The sequence below is a fragment of the Carettochelys insculpta genome, chromosome 19, assembly GCF_033958435.1.
Source record: "Carettochelys insculpta isolate YL-2023 chromosome 19, ASM3395843v1, whole genome shotgun sequence".
NCBI classification, from domain to species: Eukaryota; Metazoa; Chordata; order Testudines; family Carettochelyidae; genus Carettochelys; species Carettochelys insculpta.
The window spans coordinates 25,324,250-25,341,383 of NC_134155.1; the positions used below are offsets into that span (position 1 = coordinate 25,324,250).

The 17,134-nt window shown below is 44.8% G+C and overlaps 1 protein-coding gene across 1 annotated transcript in view; it reads right to left on the reverse strand.

Annotated features, from left to right (window-relative positions):
- Positions 1-17,134, reverse strand: part of HSF5 (heat shock transcription factor 5) — a 46,517-nt gene that overhangs the window by 28,388 nt on the left and 995 nt on the right. The window contains exons 2-3 of the mRNA XM_075014014.1: positions 9,902-10,273; positions 4,446-4,543 (exon numbers count right to left, since the gene is read on the reverse strand). Of these exons, the coding sequence (XP_074870115.1) occupies positions 4,446-4,543; positions 9,902-10,273 (470 nt within the window). The remainder of the gene's footprint in view (positions 1-4,445; positions 4,544-9,901; positions 10,274-17,134) is intronic.

The following is a 17,134-nucleotide window of genomic DNA, read 5'->3' on the forward strand; positions in this document are numbered from 1 at the left end:
TTTAATGAAAGAGTCAGAGAAGTCAAATGGCATTAGCTTGGGAAAATACCACACCCAGAGTTCATAACCAATTCTCAAGTAACTATCCCAGCCCAAATGGATTGAGCAGCATCCTTTGCCTCTCAGGCCCACCCATTCCAATACTGCAAGGGTCCCGTTCACACACTCAAACTTTCTCCATACCCCACTTACAACTCTGTCCAGTTTGTGCAGGCTGACACATCACTCTGGCTACGTCTACACGTGCAGCCAACATCGAAATAGCTTATTTCGATGTTGCGACATCGAAATAGTCTATTTCGATGAATAACGTCTCCACGTCCTCCAGGGCCGGCAACGTCGATGTTCAACTTCGACGTTGCTCAGCCCAACATCGAAATAGGCGCAGCGAGGGAACGTCTACACGTCAAAGTAGCACACATCGAAATAGGGATGCCAGGCACAGCTGCAGACAGGGTCACAGGGCGGACTCAACAGCCAGCCGCTCCCTTAAAGGGCCCCTCCCAGACACAGTTGCACTAAACAACACAAGATACACAGAGCTGACAACTGGTTGCAGACCCTGTGCCTGCAGCATAGATCCCCAGCTGCGGCAGAAGCAGCCAGAAGCCCTGGGCTAAGGGCTGCTGCCCACGGTGACCATAGAGTCCCGCAGGGGCTGGAGAGAGAGCATCTCTCAACCCCCCAGCTGATGGCCGCCATGGAGGACCCAGCAATTTCGACGTTGCGGGACGCGGATCGTCTACACGGTCCCTACTTCGACGTTGAACGTCGAAGTAGGGCGCTATTCCTATCTCCTCATGAGGTTAGCGACTTCGACGTCTCGCCGCCTAACGTCGAAGTTAACTTCGAAATAGCGCCTGACACGTGTAGACGCGACGGGTGCTATTTCGAAGTTGGTGCTGCTACTTCGAAGTAGCGTGCACGTGTAGACGCAGCTTCTGATACATTCCCTCACTGAGCCTAAGACACTGCCACTTTTGTGCTGGTCCACTGTCCTGCTTGCTCCTGCCAGCTGCCCCACCAGCCGCCTGTCAGTGGCTCCTGCCAGCCGCCCTACTGGCTGCCTGCTGCTTCTACCAGCTGCCCACTGGTTGCTGCTGCCAGCCACCTGCCCACTGTGCTCCATCGGCTGGCTGTATGGACGCTGTATGGATGGCTGTAAGCAAAACCCTATGATTCCAGCTCTCTGTGGCTTCAGCTGTCAGTGATTTCAGCTCATAGTTGCTTCAGCTCTGGGCCTAGCCACAACATCTCAGCATCCACCAAGGTGAAGTCTCATAAAATAACTATAGACCCTAGCTTTAGATCTATCTTTGAACAGTGGGTGGGGGGGCAGGGAGAACTAGTCAAACCAGTCTTGGAGCTGTATGGCCAAAAGGCTCCCAGCCAGCCGGTTCACACCAAACCACACCACATCACACCACTATCCTATCCTTCTGCCTCACAATGTTTTGATGTGGGGAGCCCTGTGTGATCCATATCTTACAAAGCAATGATGACTGCCCTGTACCCCATAACAACTTCAAGCATTGGTGAGACTCCACAATTCTTACACTGGGTGACAGCATAAATTGTGACTTTACAACAACATGTTGTTTACAACAGACGAAAAGTCATTGCTTCACCTGCTACCCATCAGGTTTTGTTTACAATGAATTACACACGAACACTTTTGCATTTTCATGCAAATGATCTCTAAAAGACACATTTCCCCAAATGCAGTATTGAGCTCCTGTTGGCACATTCCTTACACACATGAAAATATATAAGTTATGTCTACATTACAGAGATCTTTTGAAAGAAGGTCTTCCGGAAGATCTCTTCCGAAAGAAATTATTTCGCAAGAGTACTTCCACACACAAAAAAGCAGATCAAAAGAGTGATCTGCTGTTTTGAAAGAGAGCATCCACACAGTCCCCGCTCTTTCAGAAGAATGGACCAGGGATCGAAAATGAAGACTGTTCTTTTGGAAGAAGGGCCCTGCGCAGCGTCTACACACATTTCTTTCAAAAGGTGGTGTGCTTCCTGAAACAGGAAAGGAAGAGTGATTTTGAAAGGAGCACCACATTCGTTCGATGTACTTTTGAAAGAATGCTTTTTGTGTGTAGACACGCCATGTAACCTTAGGGCGGGCATCAGCAACCTTAAGCACATAGCACATCAGGGTACTCTGCTGGTGGGACGCAAGACATTTTTTTAGGTTGATCACACTCGCAGGCACAGAACCCTGTATTTCCCAAAGTCTGCAGTTTGCTGTCCCCAGCCAATATGAGCTGCAGGAAGTGACATGGGCCACAGGAACGTGCTCACTGCTGCTTCCCACAGCTCCCAATGGTTGGGAATAGCAGGCCAGATGCTGCTGAACCCTATGCTAAGGAGAGTCTCATTTTCACCACTGATTTCATTTTATCATACTTTTAAAAGTGTTTAGAGTCACGTAATTCACATTCTGTACATGCTCCCAATAGGGGTTCCTATTGCCTTCAAGGGACTTTGAGACTTTTCCCCCAACAGAATCTAGTATTTTAAAGCTATTTTGGGGTATCTTGATTTACTTCAAGTGCTAGATTACAACCTCACTAATACAAAAATGAACTTGAACCTACACTCTTCTTATTCATCCTTGTCACCTTTGTGCCCTCTGGAAATGTAAAGGTCCGCTCTGAAAAGCTGAAGAATCAACATCTTTGCTCTTTCAGTCTTTATAGTCAATGAACATTGAGGTCTTGCTTTGGAAAAGATGCATCATGCTTACAACTTGGATTTGATCAACAATGGGTATTCAGGGACACCTGGCTGGTGCCCCCCATGCAACCCCTGCACCTTTTCCTCCCTCTTTAATCCTGTGGTAAAATTCTTTTGTAGCAAACGGCTACTTTTAACTTCATTATTGAATATCCAAGAAGGCTAAAGTGTTTCCCTATAGGTTTATGGATTCCAATTCCTGATGCTGGATTCATCCTTTGGTGCAGAGACTGGCCAGTTTGTTAAATGTACATGGCAGAGGGGCGTTGCTGGCACATGATGGAATATATCACATTAGTGGATGTGCAGGTGTAAAAGCCCCTGATGGTGTGGCTGACTTGGTTAGATCTGATGATGGTGTCACTTGTATAGCTATGTGGAGAGGTTTGGCAATGGGGTTTGTTGCAGGGATAGGTTCCTGGGTTAGTGTTTCTGTGGTATGTTGTGTGGATACTGGTGAGTATTTTCTTGGACCAACCTTGATAACAATTGTTCTGATTTGTCAAACTTGATAACAATTTTTGGACCTCTGTGCTTTATATATTACATCTTTTCTGGTAAGGCTCTGATTAGAAGTGGGTCTGTCCCATGTAAGCTCATCACCCAATAAATTATTTTGTTAGTCTTTAAAGCACTACTTTAAAAAGACTGCTTTTTTGTTTTGATAGAATACAGACGAACATGACTATTTATCTGTCATTGTCCAAGGATTTCTTAATATTCCAGATTTGTCAACATTAGCAGTGAAATCCAAAAAGCTGACATTCAAGACAAAGAGAAACCTTGGGGAAGTCAGCTACATTTTCTTTATATAGTAGACCCCCAACTTACACGGGGGTTGCATTCTCGGATAAGTTAAATTTCATGCACAACTTGGGGGAACCAGGAAAGTGCCCTTGTTAGTTTTCCCACTCCTGTCAGCAGGGAAACCTCTCCTGGTCAGTTTCCCCGCTCCTCTGAGTGGTGGGAAGCTGACACCAGCTCCCTGCCACTCAGAATCCTGTTAACCCAAGATATGTGCAACTTGAGTGCATGGATCTTGGGGGGTCTACTGTATTGTGTTTACCTAACCCAGAACAAGTGGCTCTACAGAGTAGAATGCTTGACATGGTGTTTACTCATTCAGGCCATGTCTACACTAGCTCCTTCCTTTCAGAAGTGGCATGGTAATGAACAAGTTGGAAAGATGCTAATGAGGCACAGCCACGAACATGCAGCACCTCATTAGCATAATGGTGGCCACGCACGCTTCGAAAAGGGCCCCGGACTTCGAAAACCACTTCTTCCTAAAACCAAATAGGAAGAAGAGGCTTTTGAAATCTGGGGGGGTCGTTTCAAAAGGCCCTTGTCTGTCTACATGGGCGACGTCCAATTTGAAAGTGGAGCTTTCAAAGTGCGCATGGCCAACATTATGCTAATAAGGCCTGCATATTCATGGCAGCAACTCATTAGCATCTTCCCAACTTGCTCATTACCATGCCCCTTCCAAAAGGAAGGGGATAGTGTAGACATAGCCTCAGAGTTAGAAAAACCACAAAGTTGTAAACAGCTGTTCTTGCAGGTATTTTCATAATCAAGTTAATTTAATGGATTCTCAAAGTCATTTTCTTTCAATTCCATATGCCCCTCCCCAGGAAATCACAGTGCTATACTTCAGGGTCACATGGTTTCTTCGTATTTCAGCTTAGTGCACTAACCTGGAAATAGCTGCAATGTGTGTAGGTTGAGGCTGTAGAACTGCCACAGCCACTAAGAGGATCTAGGTGAGCAGTAGGTGAGCAACATTGTAACACAGCTGTAAAGAATGCAAACAGAAAAATTATCAAATTTCTATAACCACTGTTAATTGTAAAATTCTATGTCCTACTCTGACAAAATATTTCAATAGTGGCACTGCCAGATCACTTCCAAAAATCTAGTATAACCTCTCTGAGGGTTTCAAAATATTTAAGGGTCACTCCTATTATCTCAATAATAATAATAATAATAATAATAATTCTCTATTCAGAATCTATTCCTTTGGGCCTATGTCTAATTTGTGTCTCCTGAGAAGTCTCTCACATGTGGGCACTTTTCTCAGTGAAGCAGCAGACAGTTCTTTCAAGGAAAAATGAACTGCTTCTGCAGGTAAATGGAAGCACTGTTGGTTGAAAAAGCAATTCACAAATAAGAATTAAGCATGGTGTGATCTAGCAGCTGCTATGGCAGAAGAGAAATGTGATCATGGCTTCCTTTGTAGCCATGATATACACTTAAAAAGTTTTTTATGCTGCTGTTGTGTCAGTCTGCCCATACTTTCTGCACTGATGCATTAGATTTCTTCCTTCCGGTGGTTGTGGGTGTGGTGTTTGTTTGTTTCTTCAGTCACTGATTGTCAGAGAACCACATAGTTCTGTGGGGAGTCATGGGAAGGGAGTGGATGTTCAAGTTTCAACTGTTACAATTAAAATATAGTCACAGTGCCTCCATGTTTTTTGGTAGGAATGGGTTTGAAATGGGAAGAGGAAATTCTGGACCAAACAATAGTTTCTTCTTCCTTGCACACAGAGGATTCTGACCTTACCTGAAAGGAAATAGTAGTCATCAGTTCAGTGATGGAATATGCACTGTGAGGCAGACTTCCTGGACAGTTCAAGAATGGGGTTATGGGTAGGGATGTTAAAATGGTTTAACTGGTTAAACAATAGCACATAACTAGTTAATCATTTTAACTTAGGTCCCACCACTTCACCCCTGCCACAATCATAGGATCCTGCCACTCGGCCCATCGTCCAGCCCACTACAGACAGGGTTACTCCAGCCCAGTGAAGCTGTCCACTACTGAGGTTAACTTGCAATGGCCAGTTAACAGTTACCAGTAAGCCTCATGCTTAGTGTTTAACATCCCTATGTATGTGATGTAGGAGTAATTGTGGATGTGATATACCTTGACTTCAGCAAGGCTTTTGATACGGTCTCCCACAACATTCTTGTCCATAAGTTAAGGAAATAGGGATTGGATCCTTGGACTATAAAATGGATAGAAAGCTGGCTTGATGGTCAGGCCCAACGGGTAGTGGTCAATGGCTCAACATCTGGATGGCGGTCTGTTTCAAGCGGAGTGCCGCAAGGCTCGGTTCAGGGGCCGGTGTTATTCAACATCTTTATTAATGACCTGGATGAGGGACTAGATTGCACCCTCAGCAAGTTTGCAGATGACACAAAACTAGGGGGAGAGGTAGATTCGTTGGAGGATAGAGAGAGAATCCAGAGGGACCTGGATAAATTGGAGGACTGGGCCAAAAGAAATCTGATGTGGTTCAATAAGGAGAAGCATAGAGTCCTGCACCTGGGGTGGAAGAATCCCAAACATTGTTACAGGCTGGGGACCGACTGGCTCAGCAGCAGTACGATGGAAAGGGACCTAAGGGTTATGGTGGATGAAAGGCTGGATATGAGTGAACAGCGTGCCCTTGTAGCCAAGAAGGCTAACGGCATACTAGGGTGCATCAGGAGGAGCATTTCAAGCAGATCTATTGCGTGTCTACACGTGCATGCTACTTCGAAGTAGCGGCACTAACTTTGAAATAGTGCCCGTCACGGCTACACGCGTCGGGCGCTATTTCGAAGTGAAATTCGACGTTAGGCGGCAAGACGTCGAAGTCGCTAACCCCATGAGGGGATAGGAATAGCGCCCTACTTCGACGTTCAATGTCGAAGTAGGGACCGTGTAGTGATTGCGCGTCCCGCAACTTCGAAATTGCGGGGTCCGCCATGGCGGCCATCAGCTGAGGGGTTGAGAGACGCTCTCTCTCCAGCCCCTGCGGGGCTCTATGGTCACCGTGTGCAGCAGCCTTTAGCCCAGGGCTTCTGGCTGCTGCTGCTGCAGCTGCAGCTGGGGATCCATGCTGCATGCACAGGGTCTGCAACCAGTTGTCGGCTCTGTGGATCTTGTGTTGTTTAGCGCAACTGTGTCTGGGAGGGGCCCTTTAAGGGACCGGCTTGCTGTTGAGTCCGCCCTGTGACCCTGCCTGCAGCTGTGCCTGGCATCCCTATTTCGATGTGTGCTACTGTGGCGTGCAGACGTTCCCTCGCAGCACCTATTTCGATGTGGTGCTGCGCAACGTTGATGTTCAACATCGATGTTGCCAGCTCTGGAGGATGTGTAGACGTTATTCATCGAAATAGCCTATTTTGATGTGGCTACTTCGAAATAAGCTATTTCGATGTAGGCTTCACGTGTAGACGTAGCCCTAGAGAAGTAGTTATTCCTCTTTATTGGGCACTGGTGAGGCCACATCTGGAATACAGTGTCCAGTTTTGGGCCCCCCCAGTATAAAAAGGATATGGATTTGCTGGAGCAGGTTCAGTGAAGGGCAACAAAAATGATTAAGGGTCTGGAGCACAAGACCTATGAGGACAGGCTGAGGGATTTGGGCTTGTTTAGTTTACAGAAGAGAAGACTTAGAGGTGATTTAATAGGAGCCTTCAACTTCCTGAAGGGGAGCGCTAAAAAGGAGGGTGAGAAACTGTTCTCAGTGGTGTCAGATGGCAGAACAAGGAGTAATGGTCTGAAGTTGAAGAGGGAAAGGTGTAGGTTAGATATTAGGAAAAACTACTTCACCAGGCGGGTGGTGAAGCATTGGAATGCGTTGCCTAGAGAGGTGGTGGATTCTCCATCCCTTGAGGTTTTTAAGTCTCAGCTGGACAAGGTCCTGGCTGGGATGACTTAGTGGGGGTTCATCCTGCCTGAAGCAGCGGGCTGGACTAGATGACCTCCTGAGGTCCCTTCCAGCCCTCTGATTCTGTGATTATATGTCTTGAGCAGAGTCTGAAAAAACTCATGTCCAGGGGGCTGGAGTGGGTAATCATTTGAGTACATAAGTCTGGTGATTGCCTCCTCATGGGATGATACAAAACCTCCTCTCCACTCTTCCTATCCTGTTTTTCACTGTGATTGACTGAGTTTTCAAAAACAATACATTTCATGACAGGCATTGTCTCAGTGCACACAAATGAAAATGGCTTGCATTCAGTTAGCAGTGCCTCAGAGACCCAAAATCATAAATCTAAGAAGACACCCAGGCTCTCTCAAGCTAAAAAGCAAAAATGAAAATTTTAATATGTAAAATAGTTTCATACGCTAAGATTTTCTCCTATTTTAATTTGAATTATGTCTTTGCCTTTTGAGAACCTGCAACATTTAAACATGCAACCATAAGGCACAATACCACTACCTGTTCCCCTGTCTCCCTCTGCCCCACTATAGAATCACAGAACCAGAAGGGACCTCAGGAGGTCATCAAGTCCAGTCGTCTGCATTCATGGCAGGATCAAGCACCATTATCATTCCTGGCAGGTGTTTGTATAACCTACTCTTAAAAAGGTCCAATTATGGAGATTCCACAACCTCCCTAGGCAATTTATTCCAGTACTCAACTACCCTGAGAGTTTGGAAGCTTTTCCTAATCTCCAGCCTAAACCTCGCCTGCTGCAGTTTAAGCCCACTTCTTCTTGTCCTATCATCAGAAGTTAAGGAGAATAATTTCCCCCCTCTTCCTTGGAACAACTACTATCCTGAAACGGAGAGGACAATCAAGCCCCACCACCTCTGAAGGTTAGGTACAATGATTCTGTAACTACCCACTCTCCTATGCTTTAGCTCAGTGGTTTGAGCACTGGCTTGCTAAATCCAGGATTGTGAGCTCAGCCATTGAGGTGGCCAAATCTGGGCCAAATATGTTTAAAAAAAAATCTGCCAGGGATGGTAAAAGGTCCTGCTGTGAGTGTGGGGAACTGGACTCGATGACCTCGAGATGTCCCTTGCAGTTCTATGAGACAGGTATATCTCCATATAGGTGTCTGGAATTCCATCTTGGAAGAAGAGTAGCATCAACTACTTCATGTTCTCTCTGAAACAGGAAGAGATTTCACCAAGACTGTTTATTGTTGGGATGTGGTGACAGTTTGACACTCATAATGCAGAGGCTAGCTACTTCTCCCACCCTCTCTACAAGTTGTGTAGACTGTATAAGTATTAAATAATAGTTTGAATACGTAGTAGGATAACATTCTGCTTATAAGCTGTGTGTGCTCCTGTTTCACCCTGCCAAGTGCCCCTCCTGATTAGCAGAAAGGAATGGGCTGTGCCATTGGTAGATATGCACCGGGTAGGCTGATAACTGTATATTCCAGTGTTAAGGCAGAGAGAGACTGTAACTTATTATGGTCATTTCTTTTTTCTTATGACAAGGCTTTATTACATGTTTGCTATAAGGTCTTGCTTATTGTCTGCATTACAAATTAAGTTGTGTAAGATTCTTCTGTAATCTCTTTAGTAACCATATAATCCTTTCTAAAATGCAAGCCTGTCTGAAATTCTCTGTAAAATTGTTTGGTGAGAATGACCAATTGGTGCATAATTATGAATAAGGGTAAAAAGCATCACAAATGACCAGATGGTCAAAAAGAAGTGAGAGACTTGGAAACACCAGTAGACAATTAGAAAAAGTCCATTGCGCCTAATGCTAAACAAGTTGGCAGAATTGACAACGTCGGAGGGGAGGCAAGCATCTCAGAAGAGGAGACAATAAATAGAAGATAATGATGTGAAAGGCTGACAATAATCATCAAACGCTGATGAAGTATGACAGTGGGGACTTCCCTCCCCCCAAAAAATCAACACCACTTAAAGATTAACAATTGCAGCATAAAACTGTAAAATTTATAAACTGGAATGGGAACTTACAACTACAAAGATGGGGTGTTTTGCCATGGGACTCTGGATTTTTGTCCTGCAAAGCCTTGGAGCATTGGCTCAGAACTGACAGAACCCAGCTCCTCCACTCAAGCCCAGTCTAACTGGCCACTAGATAGTTCAAGCTAGAACCTCAAAGCAATTATCCCACCTTTCCACCAAGAGTGACCCTGTTCACCTCTACCCTTAAAACCTGTCCAAGATGCTCTCCAGAAAATCTGGAAGGCATGTATAGACTTCAGAACAGGAACAGTAAAGAATAAAAAGTAAGAACTTGCTTTGCTGGGAAATTCTCACTGTTCTTTTAAGTTGATAGTCTTCTTTTCTATATTAAATCTCGTTTAACATGTATACATTAAAGTGCATTGTTGATTTAAAATATCTCGATAAAAGGCAAATGCTAGACCCATATCATACCTGTTGGGTAGTAGGCTTGGGAGTACTGTGCTGAAGGGGTGTAGTTGCTATATTTCTGGGAAGAAGTGGCCATTGTCTGAGGTCCTTGTATATGCACAGACGTGGCACTTGGTTGGAGTGTGTATGTAACCTCTGTCGGAAACCTCTGGAGTACAGGAAATGGAACCCCTTTGTCAGAAAAAGTTGGGGAAGTCTCCACCTGCCCTGGAAGTATCCCAAGGGAGTTCTGCCACGTTCTGGGGGGGATTGGAGTCCGATCTGAACCTTTCGATGATAAAGTGCTGTGGTTGTGAGATGAAGCAGATACATAGGAGTAAGGAGATAAACTGTCTCGCCGAAAGGACCGATGAAACTGTCCTATGGTCAGTACTCCTGCATTAAAAAGAATACATTTACTAGTATTACATGGTTATGAAATAAAGGCCATGTCTACAGTTAGGAAAAACTTCGAAATGGCTATGCTAATGGCCACATTGAAGAATGCTAATGACGTGCTGAAATGAATATTCCGTGCCTCATTAGCATGCTGCTGACCACGGCACTCTGAAAGTGCGCTTTTCGCTCCTGCGCGGCTTGTTAACATAGGGGTCCTTTTCAAAAAGACCCTGCAAACAATGAAATCCCCTTATTCCTATCAGATGATAGGAACAAGGGGATTTCAATGTTTACAGGGTCCTTTCGAAAAGGACCCCCTTGTAGACAAGCTGTGTGCCAGCAAAACGCAGAACTTTCGAAGTGCCGCGGCCAGCAGCATGCTAATAAGGTGCTGAATATTCATTTCAGTGCCTCATTAGCACTCTTTGATTTGGCCATGAGCATGGTCATTTCGAAGTTTTTCCTAAGTGTAGAAGTAGCCAAAGAGTCATAAAATATACCATTCAATCCTCACAGAGATGGTTTCACTGTATGAAGGTATTACTTTATCTGGCTCTAAATCTTGTCAATGCAACAACAGAAAAAGATGAACTTTTCAGTATCTAGTTCTCAGCCCTACAATTTGGAGAACAGCTTTTTGCACAGTAAGTCAGTAAACTAAATCTGAAGTACTTAGAACAGTGGTTCTCAATCAGTGATACGTGTACCCCTGTAGGGTACTAAGAGCTCTTCTAGAGGGTACTTTAACTCAGTGTTTCTCAACCTTTTTCATGAATAAAAATATGGACTTATTTTATATTCATCTAATTCTTTTTATTTATCCTTTTTGCACAATCTTTTTTAGTGTACAGGCAATTTCTTCCAACTAACCAGTTCTGATTAAGTTGTTTAAACAAGTGTATTGCAATAGTAGAAAAAAATTGTGAGTCTGAAAACTGCAGGTACTGGGGGTACTTATAATTTATTTTAAAAGGGGGTACTTTATTTTTAAAAGGTTGAGAAACACGGACTTAGTATCTGCATTCTGGTAAAGCCATATAGTATAACAGACAAGAATGAAGCAGTACGTCTGACAAGATGGTGTACAAAATTAAAGCATCAGAAGTCAGAAGTGTTCTGTTGGCATCCACGTACACCTCGTTCCAGAGGGTTTTTTTCCTGACATTTAACCCCATGTGGACGGGCTAAATATCAGAAAAGACTCTCCTGAGAGAATTGTCAGCAAAAGATACGCCAATGTGTTGTGCACTGTACATATCTTTTGCTGACAGTTCTTGACAATCTAAACATAGCCTGGGTGTCCAAGACCTCTAGGCAGCTTTGAAAACTTAGCTTAATGGTGTTAGCACAAACTTTCTCATGGAAAGAACAGAGAAAAATCCGAAGTTGGAAGAGTTAATAATAAACTTTAAATGCTGGGCTTTGGTAGATAATACATCACTGTGCCTCCATGCCTGACATCCCAGAGAATCTCAGTACCTGACTTTAGCTCTCTGCAAGGATTGGAAGCAAAATCAGCAGTGCAGTTAGGAGAGCTACAAATCAATCTCTACTAACCAACCTGAACAGCAGATTGTACAAGGGAGGTGTTGATAATGACATCAGGACAAAGTGTTAAAAATGACCTGCAAAAGGAGATATGCATTTTATAACAGGAAGAGCTGGAAGTTAAAGTTGTCCAGCTCTTCCCATTACAAAACCTTGATTTCAGTTTTTTAAAACTTTGATAAATGTAATTATTTAGGTGGAAATTCTAGTGTGCCCATGCTTTGGCAAAGGAACTTGAAATACATCAATGTGCAGTGTGAGGGGAGAGGACATCAGCACTATGAGGTAAGGCAGGCGCTTTTTTCTGTCTCTATGAAAATCCTCCCAGACTTATAGAATTATAAGAATCTGAAAATACAGCTTGGAAAAGATATTTCAACAATGAGGACAGACAAGAATGGGAAGGTTTTAGCAAATGCTTGTGCCCTTTTATTATTTTTTTATGATGCACAAAGAAAATCCAAATAGCATTACCAAGCTTATTTGTTACTTCAAAGGGTGGAAAAATCAAGACTATCCAGTTTTTTCTTTCCTTTTTATTTTTTTCCTGGAGACTATATTGGAGAACCAGAGACCTACACTGGCAGCTCTCTCAATTCTTAGTTGAAAGGACAAGAGCACTCAACCCAGAAATTATGGACCTGATGCAGAAATTATTACTTGAAATTCTGTGATGTATTATGGAGGAGATCAGATTACATGATTACAATGATCCCTTCTAGCTTTAAAATCTTTAACAAAGATCTTTTATGATAAACAAAACAAAAATTAAACACCAAGTCTTATGTAGGAATCCCTTCCTTTCTTAGACATTCAAGTTTTACTTTATGTATATCTGAAGTGTTGTAATCCTACTAATTTTCCAGTTGTTCATTTAGTCCTCCAGAAAACACAGAGGCTATGTCTACACTAGCCCCCCGCTTTTGAAAGGGGGATGCTAAATAAGACACTTCAGGATATGCTAATGAGGCACTGCAATGAATATGCAGCACCTTCTGAGCATAAAGGCGGCTGTGGCATTTCAAAAGTGCCGCTTTCGATCATGCGTGTCTCGACTACATGGGGTCCTTTTTGAAAGAACCCTGCACACTTTGAAATCCCCTTATTCCTATTTAGTTATAGGAATTAGGGAATTTCAAACTGTGTGGGATCCTTTCAAAAAGGACCCCGTGCAGACAAGCCACGTGTGATTGAAAGCAGCACTTTTGAAGTGCTGCAGTAGCTATTATGCTAATGAGGCACTGCATATTCATTGCAGCGCCTCATTAGTATCCCCCTTTCAAGGGTGGGGGCAGTGTAGCCCTAGACAGAATGAATAACATTTCAGTTTCTATTATAAAGCAAATATCGCCCCCCCAAAACCAACAATAACAAAACTTCAATCAAAGGAAGTTAAAACTTTCTTTATACCAAAATCACTCACTTTTGCCAACTTTGCTAGTCATTTTTGGGGGGTGGAAAAATGGGGAACTCTTCAAAACTTCATTTGATTAGCTGTGTAATCCCCTTGAAAATATCTGAGGCTCATAATGTCTGATTCCTGTTTGTGTAATTATTCAATTTGTATGCACTCCAGTTAACCTCTATTTAATGAGCATTCATTGCTCTCAAGAAAATTATTAAATTTCAATTCTCCTTAGATCTTGCAGAATTATTATTCCAGAAAAGAATCAGGTTCATCAGTGAAAGCTATGCAGAGTTATCAGTATAAAACAAGGGTCTGAAACGCTCAGCCTGTGGTCTGGATCAGGACTGTGGCTTGTCAGGATCCAGATCCTGAGGCTCAGGACTCCCCTCTCCAGCATCCCGCAAGCAGCACATGAGGGGTGTAGAGCCCTGAGCCTTGTTAGCTAGAGTCAAACAAGTTGGGGTTGGATCTGACCCAGGGTCTCTGCTGGGGAGGGAGGAAGCAGCAGCAGCCTTCCCCATCTCCTGGCTAGAGGAATGGCACATCACAGCTGCCTGGAGATGCTTTTCTCCCTGGCTTTTCCAAGCACTGCGCCCGTTCTGATTTGCCACAAGTCTGTCGCATCAGAACAAAGGGAGGGAAGTGTCTGGGAAAGGCAGGGAGAAAATCCTCTCTAGGGTAGTGGTTCTCAACCTTTTCAGTAACACGGCACACTTCAGTGAGACAAACAATCCAAAGCACACCCACTTTTTTTCAACTGAATGGATTGCTCATAAATGTCACAATTAGTATTACTCAGAGAGGTTCGCAACACACCAGTGCACACAAGCTAAACAAAGATCAAATGGAATGCTAAGTCATCAAGTAACTGCTGAAATGTTCAATTATGCACAGGGGTAAGTGGGTCCAGAAAGCAGGCTCCCCTTCCTGCTAGCCCCATGGAGCCAGGACATGGCATTTAAACTGCATCCCAGCTTCAACAGGCTTCTGCCCTCCCTCCTTTCCACGGCAAGCCGCTTTGGCTAGGAAGCAGCATTTCAGTTGCTTCCTGGTGCTAACAGGCTCCTGCAGGGTCAGCATGTCCCTTTTCAACCCCTCTCCAGAGCCACTTCGGGCAGGGGGAGGGAGGATTGACCAACCCCATGCCACATGGGACTAAGGATGCCTGACCCCCAGCTGGCACGAGGTTCATCAATCCCCCCCAACCCCTCTGCAGTGGTTCTGCAAATTGCTGCAGCAAGGGGAAACTGATGAAATTTCACAGCACACTTGGACAGTTCTCACAGCATGACAGCCTGTTGCAGCCCACTGGCTGGAAACCACTGCTCTGGGGCCAGGGTGTGCCAAGTGGGTGATGGGCCCTTTTGGGGGGCTTAAATTTCCTAATGGGGGCACAGCATGATTGGTTGATGAGTCTCGGGCTCATCCACCTCACTAAAAATGAGGAAATGTTACTGTTTTATGTATGTGTATTCATATGTATACACTGATTGATAAAAGTGTTTTCATTCTACATGCCTATCTTCTTACATGTGCCAAAAAGGATTTTTCATATAAACACAACTTAAATTTCTGTTGGTTTTGACTACATTGGCCGGTTGGGGTGGGGGTAGGGAAAGGCTACTAACTGTAGGGACGAAAAGTGAGGTCCAACATAAAAGGTTTACTTACTCGTGCTCTAGGGAATGTTTCTCCATGATGCCATTTCCCTAGTCAGCGGAGGGAAAAGCAGCAGCAGCATGCAGAGGTAAGTGTGCCCCCATCACCAAAACTCTCACCCCCAGCCAGTTTCTGCAGCCCCCCGATACCTCTCTCCTGCCCAGAATGCCCACCTCACTCCTGCACCTTTTTCCTGCCACCCTCCTCCTGTCCAGACATTCCCACTCTACCCCTACACCCTTCTCCTGCCCAAGCCCCCACCCTACTCCTACAACCCTCCTCTCATCCAGATATTCCCACTCTACTCCTGCAACCTTCTTCTGCCCAGCCCCTCCCATCCTCACCCTGCTCCTGCATACTCCCTCCTTTGCAGATCCCCCCTGCTGCCCAGAACTCCATCCTCAGACTGCTTCCACACCCTCCCTCTCAGTCCCCTCACCTCCAACCTGCTCCTGAACCTCCCCACCACAGCCCAAAGCCCACTTACACACCTCAAATCCCACCCAAATTCCCCAACCCCAGCCTACTCCTGCACCACCCCTCCCACCCAAACCGCATACCTGCTCCCCAGCAGCTCCCTCCCACACACTGAAACCTGAACCCCCTATTTTTGGTCCCATCCTGGGCCCCCAGAAGAGTTAATATGGCCTGGGGGAAGCTCTGCACCTTTGTTTCCCCTTCCCTTCCCTCCACACTGGTTGTGGTGCTGGAGTATGATAGGAGTGATGTGTCTTAGTCAGGGGCCATGTTAGTGAGGGTTTTGTGGGGTTTTTTTCTCAGTTTTAAGAGGTCCCTGAGTGATTTTTAAGTTCAGTGGCAATGACCCAGAAGTTCCCCACCCTGATCTTATACATAGGAGTAACTTTATCTTCATGAGAAATCAGTGTCTTGTGCATAAAGTTTCTCATGCTCATGGATGTGATGGGGGTTTTAGTCTGTAGACAGGACTGAATGCACAGAAACACAGGGGCTGCATCTACACTATATTCCCCTTTCAGAGGAGGAACGGAACCCAGGGAGATTTACAGTGCAAATTCATTTGCATAATCTCATCTGATTGCATTTCTGGAAAAGACCTTTCCAAAAATAGAAAAAGCTGTGTAGACAGGTTTCCTTTGGGGAAAAAAACCATCTTCAAAAGAACTCTTTTCTTTCAAAAATTGGTCCCTCCCCACCAGCACCCCGTCTACGTGGCTGGGTTTTTGGAACTGTCTCCTCCGGAAACACCATCAGAAGAGATTACACATGCAGCGCAAGATTTGTAAATCAGCACTTCATTTGCCTTTATCAGATCCATACAGCTGATAGCACAACCAACACACATCTCATCTGTAGGGTGAGAGCCCCAGAGCCTGTGGCTCCTTGCAGCTGCGTGGCCATTGCTGTTATATTGTTTAATATCTTTATTTTGTTTGATATCTTTATTAATAACCAGGGTGAAGGGGTGGATTGCACCCTCAGCAAATTTGCAGGTGGCACTAAACTAGAGAGTCAGGTAGATACACTGAGGGTATGGACAGGGTTCAGAGTGACCTAGACAAATTGGGGGATTGGGCCAAAAAAAATCTGAGGTTCAACAGGAAGTGCAGAGCCCTGCGCTTGGGACAGAAGAATCCCAAGCACTGTTACAGCTGGGGACCAACTGGCTAACTAGTAGAGCTGCAGAAAAGGACCTGGGGGTTACAGTGTATGAGAGGCTGGATATGAGTCAACAGTGTGCCCTTGTAGCCAAGGTTAATGGCATGTTGGCGTGCATTAGGAGGAGCATTTCCAGCAGATCTAGAGAAGTTATTCTTCTCCACTCCACACTGCTGAGGCAACATCTGGAATATTGCGTCCAGTTCTGGGCCCCCCAGTATAGAAATAATTTGTGGACACATTGGAGTGGGTTCAGCAGAGGGCAATGAAAATGATTAAGAGGCTAGAGCACATGACCTATGAGGAGAGGCTGAGGGATTTGGGCTTGTTTACTTTGCAGAGAAGAAGGCTGAGGGGTGATTTGATAGCAGCCTTCAACTTCCTGAAAGGGGGCTCTAAAGAGGATGGAGAGGTTGGTCTTAATGATGATAGGTGGCAGAACAAGCACCAATGGTTTGAAGTCAGAGGGAGAGGTTTAGATTGGACATTAGGAAAAGTTATTTCGGCAGGAGTGTGGTGAGGTGTCAGAATGCGTTACTGAGAGGGGTGGTGGAATCTCCATCCTAGACACTTTTAAGTCCCAGCTTGACAATAGGCATGGCTGG